This window comes from Malaclemys terrapin, chromosome 15 (assembly GCF_027887155.1).
Source record: "Malaclemys terrapin pileata isolate rMalTer1 chromosome 15, rMalTer1.hap1, whole genome shotgun sequence".
Taxonomy (NCBI): domain Eukaryota; kingdom Metazoa; phylum Chordata; order Testudines; family Emydidae; genus Malaclemys; species Malaclemys terrapin.
The window spans coordinates 25,370,210-25,384,413 of NC_071519.1; the positions used below are offsets into that span (position 1 = coordinate 25,370,210).

General features: G+C 45.2%; 2 protein-coding genes across 6 annotated transcripts in view; one reads left to right on the plus strand and one right to left on the minus strand.

Moving 5' to 3' along the window:
• The window catches only part of GLB1L2 (galactosidase beta 1 like 2), a 49,181-nt gene extending 38,694 nt beyond the window's left edge, over positions 1 to 10,487 (plus strand). For both annotated transcript variants that reach the window (XM_054005353.1, XM_054005354.1), the window contains 6 exons: positions 388 to 459; positions 1,371 to 1,449; positions 2,829 to 2,916; positions 7,389 to 7,503; positions 9,243 to 9,359; positions 9,854 to 10,487. In XM_054005353.1, coding sequence (XP_053861328.1) covers positions 388 to 459; positions 1,371 to 1,449; positions 2,829 to 2,916; positions 7,389 to 7,503; positions 9,243 to 9,359; positions 9,854 to 9,940 — 558 coding nt within the window. In that variant the 3' untranslated portion in view covers positions 9,941 to 10,487. The remainder of the gene's footprint in view (positions 1 to 387; positions 460 to 1,370; positions 1,450 to 2,828; positions 2,917 to 7,388; positions 7,504 to 9,242; positions 9,360 to 9,853) is intronic.
• Positions 10,488 to 11,228: 741 nt separating this feature from the next.
• B3GAT1 (beta-1,3-glucuronyltransferase 1) overlaps positions 11,229 to 14,204 on the minus strand; it is a 51,598-nt gene continuing 48,622 nt past the window's right edge. For 3 of the 4 annotated variants that reach the window (XM_054005360.1, XM_054005356.1, XM_054005358.1), the window contains one exon: positions 11,229 to 13,596. The gene's annotated coding sequence lies outside the window, so the exon portion shown is untranslated. The remainder of the gene's footprint in view (positions 13,597 to 14,204) is intronic. The other variant, XM_054005357.1, reaches the window with a different exon arrangement.

Here is a 14,204-nt window from a genome sequence, read left to right on the forward strand (position 1 = left end):
GTAGTTGATGTGAAATAGGCCAGCTACGAACCAAGCTGGCAGGCTTTCCCTGAGCAGAATTATGATTCCCTTGTGCTATTCATAACCAAGCCCCAGCCTACATCCTCCCTAAATCCCAGGCTCAAGGTCCAAGTCTGTTTAAACTCCAATAATATCACCTCAAATCTATCCGCAGAAGGTAACGGTAGGAAATCACGGTGCATTTTTAGAAATGCCTTGATTGGCCCAACATCGTAGAATGAGTCAGTGGCGGAGCTGGGAATAAACCCCAGGAGTCTTGACTCCCATTAGACAGTGCTTCCTCCCCGGTTATGGTCCTAATCTCTTGTCTAACTATATTCTGAAATGGTTTAGAATTTGACTAGTCTCCTGTGCCCTCTCCTGCAGGTGTTTGTTAACACTGTGTTCGTTGGATTCCTTGATTACAACACCGTGGAGCTGTCAATTCCCGAAGGGCAGGTAAGTAATGTGAGGCCACTCACGAGCGGTATGTGGGTAATAGAATTGCAGCTCAAACAGCCCCCGAAAATGCAGAGCCCGGAAGTGTGTCTGCTGCCAGCTTCATGCAAACCAGTGATGCAGCAGCATGAGACACACAGCAGTTGTTATACTCAAACCAGAAATGACTCCCCAGTTGGAGCAGAGAGTGGCTTAAAATGCCAAGGTATCCTTTTGAGAGGGAAATATCTAGACAAAACTCCAGTCAGCAGGCTCACTCCAGAGTAGCAGCTGATGCACTAAGTTTAACCCCCTTCCTGCCACACCCACACACTGCAGACACCCATGAAAAGGAGCAGTGGGCTATAGGGACCCTGCCTGTGTTGACTGAGGACACGTAGGCTGTTCGCTCATAAGCACAAAACATGCTTCAGTCTTTTTACTTCTCTTAGGTCACAAGTGAAATGAGTTGGATGGTCTCGTGTGTGTTCTGAGCTCACACTTGGCTCAAAGTGGCTGTATGACTAACACGTCTACTAAATGTGCACTGGCAGAGCTGTGCCTAGCTCTAAAGACTAGAATTGGGTGAGTGGGAGGGAATATTGGAGGTCAGGAATGTGACTCGTGGGTAGAGCTGTGTGATGGAAGCCAGTGTGGTGTTGGACATATGTTGTTTCTAGCTCTACATACCACTTCAAGCATTTAAAATGGAACAGGAAAATATTACGGTTTCATGAGAAGGTTGAGCTCAGTGATGCAGTTACTTGGAGCTGTGGCATATTCCTGTAATTTATAGTCCTGTAAACAGCTGCCAAAGCTACTGGTGCAAACACCCCCCTGGAGTGATCCCACTGATTTCTCTCTTTGCCCAACATGGCTGACTGGCACTTGGCTGTGCACTGATTCAGCAGAGGCTGATCCATTCTTTACAGGGCTTCAGGCAGCTCAGGCTTTTGGTAGAGAACTGCGGGCGTGTCAATTATGGACTTATGCTGAATGAGCAGCGGAAAGGTAGGTTAAGTTGTCTCTTTCCTTCCAAGCTGGTGCATGGGGCTGAGAACTCAGATCAAGGCCTCTTTTTGAGTCTGTATTTAGCAAGGACTTCGAACACTGAGGACAGTTTTAAAAATGGCTCCCGCCCTCCAGAAACAAACACTCCAGATCGAATGTTAAAATCCTGTGTGTTGGATTGAGCAGTATAAAGGCATGCAGGAATTTCACTGTGCCTGGCTAATGTTATGTAGCTTTGCAGTCAGGCAGTAGAAGGCAGACAGTGCGGGAGACTGATAAAAGAATGTAGTTCACCTCTTAGCCATAAGTTCAAACATGTCCAGGGTGGTGGTAGCTGACGTGATAGTTGATGAAAATAGCCCACTTCATGGGAGGTGGACATATCATAAAGACCTTCACGAGTTCCACCCTCCCTATAGTAGTTGCCAATACCCAATGGTTCATATGACGATGGGGTGCCCCTCCTCTCACTCCATGATGTCCATATGCAATTGTGTAAAGTCATACATGGGGTGGAAAGAAATTCCTTCCTGATCTTTCTTTCTGCTCTGAGATTTGGAGAGCAAGAGAATCTCAGTGTACACAGGGTCCTGGGACTGTGCGCTATGTCGAGCTCAGTAGACTGCAGTAAAATGTTTATGCCAGTAGAGCTGGGGACTGGGAGTCAAGACTCCTCGGTTCTGTTTTTCAGGGGGGAAATGTAGGCCGAAACGGTCAGAGCAGCCTAGTGAATTTAGAGACCTATTTCATTAGCTTTAATGGATGAGTTGTGCCTAAAGCCCCTGGACTGCTTTTGACAATCTCAACCATGGTCTTGTAGTTAATGGTCTGGACTGGGAGCCAGGAGAGATGGGTTCTGTTCCCAGCTCTCTCCCAGACTTCCTGTGTGACCTTTACTGTTGTGTGCCAGTTTTCTCCACCCACAAATGCCTCACAGGAGGTTGGTTAGGCTAAATTTGTTTGTGGGGTACTTTGAGATCCTTGGGGGGGGGAAGCAGTGGATCAGTACAAGGGATTAGTGATACCAGGATGTCACATTTTCCTCTGAGTATTGGGGAAGTAACTGATCTGCTGCTTTAAAAAAAAAAAAAATCCATGTATGGGCAGCCAAACAAAAAATCAATCTGCTATGTGTGCCAACAGTACGTTCTGCCAGGAGAGGGTTTCTGAGCTTAGTGAGTTAAGCAAAGGATGGAGAGGAGAGGGCAAAGTGTGGCAACGTTCCCTGCTCAATCTGGATGAGCAATGGGACCATATGGGCGTTAATGCCATTGCAGAGCGTGACTATTTTCTGTATCCTGCTGTTCCTTCTATTGAAATAGGTAGATTCATCAGCGTAGTTGCTTCTCAGCTCTTTATTACCTCTATTGCTCTTGCAGGCTTAATTGGTGAAGTCTTCCTGAATAAAACCCCCTTGAGGAACTTCAAGATTTACAGTCTGGAGATGAAACCTGGCTTCATGGAAAGGTTTGGGAGATATATGTACATATATCTAAATTGTTTGTGCCGATGAGGAGGGCATATATATCTCCTTCATTTGCACGACAATTTGGCCTAGGTGCAAAACCTAGTTAGCAGTTACATGTCCCGGAAAGGCAGCCCGTGGTGAATCTTCATGCTGACAAATCTCTTCCTGATAACGCCAACTAAAATTGTACAGAAGGTTGCAACACTTACTTTTGCACCTTTATTTAGGAGCCAATACAACCCCCCATTGAAGGGGATGGAAAGACTCCCAATGACTTTAATAGGTGTTGGATTGGGCCTGTAGAGATGTGGCCAATCCAAACCCTCTTGAATTTTGTAAAAGTTTGGGGCTTTGTCTGGATCAGAAATTTGGGATTAAGAAACACTTTAGCGAAGGACACTCCCTCCTCCTTGGATAGAGAGAGGAATTAATTTCAGGAAGCTCCTAACACTCCAGATGGCTTCCCCCTATTTCATGTTTTTAAATTGTGTTCTTCAGTATTAAATGCTAAAGCAAAATAATCTCGGTGGGATAACTAGCCAGGCTGCTGTCGTTTGAGCAACAGAGCATAGGTCACTTTATGGACTCCTGCCAAAAATCTCAAGAGGGTTTGTTGTTGCCGTGCTAGTATTGCCAAATAATGTAACACATTTGTGAGGACCGAGGACTTCACAGCGGTCATTCTGCTGCCTGTTGTGGTCACCTGGAACTTAATAATGTCGACAGTATAGAACTCCAGTACTTCTGCTACAAAGTTGGAAGCCCCTACCGCTTGAGCCAAAGGAGAGAGAATCTCTGTTTGTTCTGGACACTGAAGGGCCTGTGACACACACAATTGTGGTGTTATTCTGTCCAGTAGATGTTGGCCATGTGTATACTCTCTCTAGTCAACTTATTACAGTCCTCCTCTAAGGACAGTGCTAAAAGGTAGTGTTAAATATTCCAAGTGACGGTTTTGCAAGGATTCTCTTTGGCAGGGTGAGCTGTGTCCGCTTTGTGCTGTAGGATCATTAGAGGAGGATATTTACAATGAAAGGTATGAAAGCTAGTGAGCTGCCATGCAGGCATAAAAGCAAGATTAGCCAGCAGTCTGATCAGTTACTAGCAACTGGCCATTAGCAATGAAACATCATAAGGTAGAAATCTCTGCGTAGGAAGCCAAAGTACACTGTATTGAAAATGGGATTGTGCCAGTCTTAGCCCGGCAATACAGTGGAATTCATATTGTACTAGGCCAATAATTCGCTTGCATCTGGGGATGCTGATGATCAGCATTGGAGAGAACATGTTCTGATAAGGTTTTGAGTCTCTTGTGGAACTTCTAAGCTCCTCACTTTCTCTCTGCTTCATCACCACCCCCAACCACACCTGTGGTACCAGAAGGCAAGAAATGATACAAGCTTCGAGGATACACAATAACTTGCTAATACCCCTGATGTGATCAAGGGTGCCCTTCCATTATATATTCCAAAATAGACTTGATGCATCTATACTGGCTCAGATAGTGATATCTGATCCCAGGAGCTAAACAGGATTAGCCTTTGTTAATACTTGGATGGGAGACATCCACCAAAAACCCAATGCTAATAGAAGTGATGTGTTTGATTCAGTAGGTGGCATTCACTAACCCCTAACCCAATGTTCCAGTGTAGTTTAAGGGGACACTGGGCCTATGGAGGAGCTGTTTGGGCTGAGTCTTTAAAATTGAGGCCCAATCTACTTGAAGGCAATAAAGATCCTGCAATATTTCTCATAAGAGCAGAGCATTCACCGGAGTGTCCTGACCCAAGTTCCCCCCAAGTACGTAATTACATTGGGCCATCATAACATTGCACCCTACAGTACGTCTTGGGGGCTTTTTAATGGCATTTCTAGAGCACCCATCACTAGAACATCTAAACGCTAAATAGAGTGGCCTAGGTTTCCATAGCATTCTGCACAGAATGTGTCATGGTGGAATTTTCATGCCACCTCTTCTAAGGTCTAGGAACCTTGACTTGCCTTCTGTGTACGAGTAGTTCCTTGGTGGTGGTGATGGCAGGAAGGCTGTAGCAAATAGGTTTGTATTGTGCTCTCAAGGCAAATGAGTTGGTTCAAAAAACTGGAGGGAAGGACCTTGTGTGCTGCAAATTATTGTTACACTTGCTGTGTTTCTCCCCAGAGGTGATTTCATTATAGTGATTGGTGATGTAGGTTGTTTAAATAAACTGGTCAAGCACTTTAGAAATTGTTGAGTTGAAGGGTGCTGTATAGATATAAAATATTACAGCCGTTAGTCTAAGAGGAATTGCAGCCACCATTATAGTTAAGGTTGCATGGCTGTCTCTATGCTCACTTCCTGTTTTCAGTTGCTCATAAGTTTATTTCTTTTTTGAAACTGTCGATTTGGCAGAATTTTCCCAGTATTTGTGTCCCCCAAAATAATCAAGGTAAGGCAAAGTTTGAAGGAGGAACTGAAATGGTTCAGCAGTTTTGAGTATTTGAGTTTTGAGTAAACAAAACAAAAAAACTTTAATGCTGGGGAGAACTTTTAAACAGCTCTGTAATGCAAATAATGGGGTCCAAAAGGTGAAATGTAGTCTGCAGATAGCCCTCTCTGAAGTGCCCTTCCTTATTCCAGAAGTTTGGATTTCACTGAGTTACGAACCTTTGGAAATTGTGCAGTACTGTAGGCGGGCGGTGGTTTTTGCTTTGTTGTGTTATAAAACCTAGGCTTGTGACATGTACCTGGGGCAAATATTGGCTGCACAAGATTATTTGGCTAACCTAGCATGCTGAAGTGCTTTGCCGAACTGGAGTTCTGTCAAGAGAAGTCTAGATAAACACATGGGAAGGTTTGCCCAAAAAGGGAAGGGATTGAGGAAGGACTCCAGCACACTCTGTAAACTGTGGAGGGGCAGAGTTTCCATAGGAGACTTTGTCTCTGTACCTGAGGCCAGCTGGTAAAGTGTTCAGCATTAGGCTAGATGGTGCTAGAGACATTAAAGCCAGTCTTGTGATGCCTGTGCACAAGGGAGCAGAGCGAAGGCTGAAGGGAGGTCTGGTCTGTACGCTGGTTTTGTACCAGTGAAACTATTTTGATGAAGGGTATGATTCTTTTACCAATAGTTTTACTGGTACAACCCCAGGTGTGGAGTTTATATCTGTATAAAAGGTGCTTTTTATACTGGCATACCTTATTCCCCTTCTTGTACAGGAAGGGAAATAAGCTATACTGCTAGAAAGCACCTTTGACTGCATCCGCACTAGGGGCAGGTGCCACTACATATAGCAGTCTAGTAAAACCAGTATTTTCTGGGTATAGACAAGCCTTGAGAGTGCAACCTCACCTCAGGCATTTTCTTTTTTTTTTAGCAGTGAAGTTTGAGCAGCTTTTCCCAGGGAAGTGTCTATTAGATCACAGGGCCTCGTGTTTTGCTTCATATCACTAGTCTCTGGGCATGTTTATAGTCTTTTTTTATAAACATGCTACAACATAGAGAGCGGAAATGGATCAAAGTCAACTTAAACTCCTAAGCCTTAGAAGAAACTCACGGCCTCTCACGCCATTCACTCAGGGTGTAGATATAAGCGTCTGAGCATACCCTGAAAGTGGCTTTAGCTTTGTCAGACCAATGGAGGAAGAGTTTGCAGAGCCTTGAGCCCATCACCATAGAGTGTGTTCTTCACTTGAGTTAGCTAACCATCATTAGCTAATGGATTCAAAGAGAACTGAAGACATGCCAACACAGCTGCTTAGTCACATTAGGCACTCCAGTTCAGCCCCAGGCGCTCGAGCTGAGAACCCAGGTTAAACGGAGTTGCCATGTCTTCACTGCTATTTGGGGGGGGGGGGCAGTGTAAATGTACACCAAGAATGCACTGTCCCTAACTACTTGCCTTTGCAGAGTACAAATCAGGGGTCTCAGTATCCCATCTGTTCTCTGCTGCTACGACGACACCTTGGGACTGGTGGGCACTTCAGCAACACCCGAGATAGAGCTCTCTAGTTTAGGATTAGCGCCTGGAATGCACCAGGAGACAGGTTGGCAGCCAGTGTGGTTGGTGAGATCAGAAATGGGTGAGTTTGAAGCAGGGATTTTCACTTCTAGCAAAGCAGAGAGCAGTAGCAGCACGTGTGTATCTCGCTGCATTCACAGCGGGGAACTTCACCTTGCTGACAGAGAAAGGTGAAGGCCAAGATCTCTCTCGCCAGGGGATTAACTTGGAAGTAAGGAAAGAGGTAAGCAGGTGCCTGCCTTGAATGAACAACCAAGTCCCCATACTGATTATTCGTCCCTAAACCAGTGCCAGTGGGCAGCAACTGCTGCACATTTCAGGCAGCAAAGTGAATAGCTACTTCATTGTAACAAACGGTCCCCTACGGTGGCCTTCTGTTTGAAATGATCCTAAGGCCAGCCCTGGACCCATGAATTGCGCCTGTCAGGAAGCTGCTTTCCTTCTGTTAACTGTGTTTGTCTTTGCCTCACAGCTTGCGAGGTGTTACTGCTTGGAGCACGATCCCAGATTACGCCGTGGGTCCCGCCTTCTTCCGAGGAAACCTGCAAGTGCAATATCTGCCTCAGGACACTTTCCTGAAACTTGAGGTGAGTCGCTCAGCTATCGTCTGTTTCTTTTCATATGGCTGGAAAGAGACCCTGGCATAACAGCTCCAGTGGTGCCACCATGCCTGAGGGCAGGCCCAGGCACCACATAGCACTCTTCATGCATAGAAGTCTGCTCCTAAAACTGCCAGCTGGCATGTTCAGTTAAACACAGCCCCCACCATCGCAGGCCCTGCTGGGACAAATGTGGGTGATTCTGGCCTGTCCCTCTAACAGCAGCCAGGCAGACCTAGTAATTCACCCCAGCTTTACATAAATTTTAGCTGCTATTACTCTTCTGGTAGCAAAGGGTTAGTAGCTGTGAGTACCTGAGTCTTGTGAGACGTTGGGTAAGTCATTTCCCTTCTCTGTGCTATCTGTAAAAGAGGACAGTGCTGTGGAAACCTTTGGCCATGGGGTTTGAGGGTGGCACGATATGTGTACAGCCCTGAAGAGGACGAACAGTGTGTATTGTTAAAATCTTGAACTTCTTCCTCTTGTATTATTTCAGTCCCCCAGTGCAATCTCTGTTCTTCAGGTCTCAGTGTAATTTACAAGACAAAGTATATGGATAGTTAGAGCATGACGACTAACAGGTGTTGCATGAAATGGTAGGGGAAGGCCTCAAAGAGGCTCTGAGGGATAGGATATTTTGCCTTGGGAAGTGTTGTTGGTTGGTTTGTTTAATAAACCTGCTATTTGTTGCAGTCTAGCCCATTCAGAAGAGCAAAGCTAGAACAGTTCAGCATTTGCTTTTAGAAGTATTACTTTGAGCCTCAGGGCTAAGTCATCTCCAGCAGAAATGACTCGACAGGAGCCAGAGAGTAGGTGACTAACAGAGGCAGGGGAATTGCCCCAACTCCCTTAGGTGGTGGCCCCCAGCACCTCATTACCAAAGTTGCACATCTCCAGCCTCATTATCATTCATGTGGTTGCACAGGGGTAACTGAGGGCAAAACTTGCCCTGCCAATGGAACCAAGCAATGACTCTCCTGTTGATGCACCAGCTTACTCTCCCTTAGCGGTGTGGGCACTGCAGTACCCACAGGAGTACAAAACCCCTGGGCAGGATGAGAGAATGAACCAGACACGGTAGCCACAGTGCTTTCATGCACTATTGGAAGGCCCTCAGATGTAACACCGATGAGGGCTGTAGGATTGACTTATTTGTAAAACTACTCAAATTGTAAGCTCTTTGAGGTAGGGCTAATTGTTTTGTGAGAGGAAGAATGGTTCAGTGATTATTACACTAACCTAGGACTGGGAAAGAGCAGGTTCATTTCCCTACTCTGTCACAGCGTTTCTATATTACTGTGGGCAAATCATTTACTCTCTGTGCCTCGTCATGATTTTATAGATGGGGAAGGAACTCTCAGGGGCGTTGAGAATAAATACACTAAAGATTGAGACTTACTGTAGTAACGGAGGCTGCGTACCACACCTAGCACCATGGGGCTCAGATTCCTGGTGAGGGCCTCTAGCTACTACTGCAAAACAAGTCATTTTTTTTTTTGTCACTGCCCTTGGCAGATCTGCCTTGGGGACAGACCTCCTCAGGTAAGAAGGTACCTTAGGGGCAGGATTGGAGTGAAATGTGAGAGGTTTGAACAAATTGCTTTAAGACTAAAAGCGTGACGGTTAGCAGCAGGTGGCCTGAAAGAACACTAGGGTCTTAGTGGGTGAGTGCTTTGGCTAGTGAGAGCAATTGATTCAGTAACCCTGCTCTGATGCCTTTATTGTAGGGTTGGGAAAAAGGAGTTGTGTTTGTCAACGGAGAGAACCTAGGACGCTACTGGAAAATCGGACCCCAGGAAACACTCTACCTCCCTGCAACTTGGCTGCAGCCTGGGAACAATGAGGTGAGAGGCTCTCTCTTAAACATGCTTATCAGATTCGTGTCTGTCTAAGGCCAGCTAGGAATGTTCAGTGCCTTAAAAACTGACCTTAATGTGCCTCTACAAAGCATGGGGGGTAGCTCTTTCTGAAGTTGAGATTCAAGTTAGAGCAACACTGTTCCTTGGCTGTCAGTAAAAGAAAGCAGCTGTGGTGAACATCAGTAGTGTATATAGAATTTGAAGGGCAGCAGAACTTAAATAAAATGCAAGACCACCTGACTTGGGATTGGTGTTTGCTGGAAGTCTTAATACAGCTCAGGATGTCAAGTGATGGGAGTCTGAGTGGAGTGTATGGATCCAGCATTTGGGTACATACTGGGACCAGTGGGGTGGTATATTGATGACTTTCCCTTCACTGGGAGCCTCCTGCCCCAAAAATATTTCCCTGAGGGAAAGAGCAGTGATTGTCATTTTAAAGGGATTTCCCTCCTCCCGTCCCCAATCTCTTTATTCCCTAGATTATCGTTTTTGAAGAGCGCACCGCAGGCCGGATCATACAATCTGTAGATATGCCTTATCTAGGAAGGACCCACTATATGGACTGAGCAGGAGAACTGCCTCCCGTTGGGTTCATCTTGGATATTCCTTGGTGTATGTGTGGGGACACATCAGTCCAAGTACAGACTGGCTTGTTAATTTCCACTAAACCTGTGTAAAGGATTTGCTCCCTGGCAACAAGTTTAGGGGATAGACTTGGAGCACCCTGAGAGGTGAGTCCATCACTTTCTCCCAGGACATCTAGCTCTCCAAATTCAATACGACAGCTGGCCGCCAGCTTGGATCAGTGGCTGTGATGTAATGAGCAATCCAGGGATAACGAGTAAATAGGGTATTGTGGGGGAGGGAACCATCTGAGATTAAGGCATTCTATGTGGGCATCTCTTGTTTGATTAAAAGGGGAGAGAATTTGTGTGAAATGAAAAAAACTGGCTGAGGAATGCTGTGCTGAGCTTTCAGGCAGAATTGAAACAGCCTTTCTGTGTAGAGAAGGGGCTTGCTTTGTTCAGTTTTTGGAATCCTGATTGGATGTTAACAGTTAATTTTTAATATTCTGAGGTTCTCTTTTGTGGAAAAAAGACATTTCTAATGTTACCTGTGTTTCTCCTCTGTCAGCCTCTGCCAGGGCAGGACTGTCGTATCAACCTAAGGTTCCACTTTAGGCAAATTATGAACCTTCCACAGAGCAGGTTCAGAAGGGGGAATGGATAAGTAGCCCACTGCTTCACAGTTTTTTAATTAGTAAAAAGTTTGTATGGTGAGTACATGGCTAAGTAATATACTATCCGCTGTAATACTCCATACCATAAGGGGCCCAAATCCCATCTACTCTCAGGGAGAAGGATGCATGAGCAAGGTTAGCCTTGAAAGGAGAAAACATGCTCCTGTGTGTAAACAGGACCCAGATTTCAGCTGGTAGAGCTAGAGTGGTTACATGGGAGAACACAAATCAGAGCTCCCATTGTTACAGGAACCTAACACTTTTCTCTGGGCTTCTTTTTAAACTGATGTAAACAAACAGGAATAAGGGATCCTGGGAAAGAAGCACAGTGGGGATTATGTTAACTCCCCACCCTGGCAATCCCCAGATGGGTTCCTGTTTGACAGGTCAAATATTGAAAGGAGCCATTGCTGTCTCTGTAAACCTGCTCACCTTCTTTCCCCTGCTTAAGGTACAGGGAAGATGGTTTAAATACCCTCTGGCTGTCAGTGCAGAATTGGCAGTGTCCAAGAGCTGCTCATCTCTCCTGCAACCAACATGCCCTCTGGCCTAGAGGAGTCAGGTCAGTACTTATGGGAGCAGTTAGGCCGCAGTAACAATCAATTTCAAGGGAATTTTAACCATTAAAAACCATATTTAATTTTATTTAACAAATTAAATACAGTTTAATTAAAACTGAGAACAGACAGTGCAGCTGTAATACACTCCATCCTCCGTCCCAATCAGTGCCTCTCTCGCCACAGCATCTGTACCTCTGCTCTCCCGCCAGTAACCACCACACCAGCTGGAAAGGCCTGGCTCCTGTAGCTGACTTTCTGAGGAGAGTGGAGCATATTTGTATTTGCAGGGTTGTCTTTAGGACTTGGTCCTTTGCATTTCACCAGGAGTTGTTCCCTACGGAGGATGGAAGGCTGCAATCCAGCAGGGTTATTATAATAAACAAACAGACATGCAGCTAGGACATCAGTTGAAAACAACTTGAATATCATGAAAACTTTGTATCCCTTTTGAAAATACCTTTTTTTCCCCCTTTAAGATACACAGACTGAGCGCTGCACTTGGGAGGCTTGTAAAATAGTGGAATAAACCTGCTTTGATGCAGAGCACCACTGTTTAACATGAGCTAACAATGGCTGTTCCCAAAATGCAAGTGGATACCAGTTGCATAAAATCATTGCTATCCAGTTTGGATTTCAGCCATTGTATACAAAGGAAGGTTTTCACAGAAGCTATGTAGCAAGGCTTCCATGAATGGAAAGTAAAGAACCTTATCAGCTAAAGGAGGTAACTTTTTCCCCAGTGATTGTTTTGATAAATACAGCAGGGAAAATAAAAAATTCCACGAACAATTTTTTGTTTTTTAAATATTAGGAAATATAGATTTGGCATTAGTCCAATGAGTGATTTCTGCCCACTGAAGCTAATACTCTGCAAGAAATATTCTATATGTATTTTTATATGCTGTTAAGGGTTAAAAAAATAAGTGAGTCTCTTTACAGGTTTACATTTTCCCTTAATTCACATGTAAAATTGTGCTTCAGACTTTTCCACAAGAAGGGGAGATTGATTAGATTTTTGAAGTCTGACCAGACCTAAGCAGCAATCTAGGAAATCCATTTTCTAAAAGGGGCTAGATAGGAACGGATTAACTTCCTTTTGTGTGTCAGCCTGTCAGTGTGTCCAAGTCTCAGACACAGAAGCATCACCTAAGAGACTATGCTTCCCCTTGACTTTTGATGTCTCTCTACCTTACACAGAACAGTCAAAAAAACCCCACCCAGGTAACTTTCTCCTGCAGGAAGAAGCTTTGCACCACAATGGTTTCAGGTATTTGAAGTTATTTGGGTTAAGGTTATTTTGTGCTGTTTTGTTCAGATTATTTATTTTCAATCCACTCTTTGGGCAATTAGGTGTTGGAGCACCAGTGAGGCACTGGGCCATCGTAGTATAGGTGAGCACACCAGTAATAGCAGGTATGGAACTGCTCCAGTGGCTTTTTAGGGGTACCATGAAATGGACATATTTAAAATCAACACTAAATATACTCAAGAAGGTGGGGAGTAATAGATGGAAGGGGGTTTGTTTGTTGCTGAGTGATTCCTTCTTTTACAGTGAACATTAGAAATTAGGCCTAAGGTAGGAGTTGGAGACAACAGCAGCATTCAGTGAAATGCTGAGTGGTTCCCTCCCATATTGTTAAAAAAAAAAAAAAAAACACTTCTTGAGGTAGGTGCGCACTGCAGGGAGCCCAACACCTAACATTTGTCTGTCAAGTTAGCATTAGAGATAGGCCTGAGCCACAGGATTAGGACCTACCTCCAGTTAGTTTAGCAGGGATGGGGAACATGGGCACAGGTGCTGTAAACAAATCAATACAAGTACACAGAGGTATGTCAAATCGGTCAGACGCCCTCCAAGCCATGGAGCTGATGAAAGGGGGATGGGGTGGAAAGAATAGAGAGATTGTTGGTTAGCTATTACCTGCCTTGCTTTTCTCCCTCCCCGAAACCCAGTCTTGTGCCGTGTAATAAATACTGAATAACCTAGGTTCAAAATTAAGGGCCAAGGTGCCATCTCCACAGCCAGAGAGCAGCTGTTGCACACAGACACAAGGTATTGGTCACTCCTTGTGGTGCTTCTCATCCTTGCTGTGAAACCAGCTCCAGCTGGGCCTCCTCCCAAGTGCATGGTGCCCTGCACATGCTCCTTCCAATCCAAGCAGCCCACAGGCTTTGCACCTTGTACTGAAGGTGAGGTCAGTGCTACGGTTTCTGTGCTTCTCCTCTGTCTCCAGAGGGCCCGGTTCTGTTCAGAGTCCAGGAGGAAGGGCAGGAGAATCTGAGCAGTGCAGGTATGGTCGGTTGTTCTAACTTGCTTGTTTTTCATACATTTAAAACACTTGGAAGTCAGGAGCGGTCCTGGCAGCTGCTTGTGTGTCTGGCTGGCTGCTGTAGAGAGGAGCCTGCAGAATGAGAGAATCTTCTGCAAAGGAAAGACAACTGTGGGTGCATTACCCCTCTATCTCACTGCAGCTAGCCCAAGCCTGTCTGAGAACATGGTTTTTTGACTGTTGCTGCTAGGCAACTGGGTGTTGGCGAAAGTAGTATTAGACAGCCCCAGAAAGCAGCTATACATAGCAACAGTGCAGGCTTCCACCACTGTGTCCCCATGGAGCATGCAGTCTCTGAAATACCCAGAGTGCGGCTTAGTGGGACTTCGCTGTACTGTAACAGGGTCCACAGGGTCCTTTACTGCATGGCAAGGTGGTGCACTATATATTAACAATGTGGCTCACCATGCATAGAAACCCTCATTGTAAAGTTTCCTTCTAAGCCTTTCCCTCTTTCAGCACTATACTCTCCATTTCTCTTTTACTGCCCCCTCAATTAACCAGACCATTATCCTCTCCAGATTTTTTCACCCTCATGTTCTAAACACTTTCCTTTTCTGGGCCTTATTTCCCTTTAAATATCACCCCATCCTTTACATTACTCTCAAACTTGGCTTTCAGAGAGAGCATGTTTATACTTCCCTTGAAAAAAATCTCTAGTGCTTATTCTTTTCACTCAGTCCTTTCCTCCCTCGGGGTA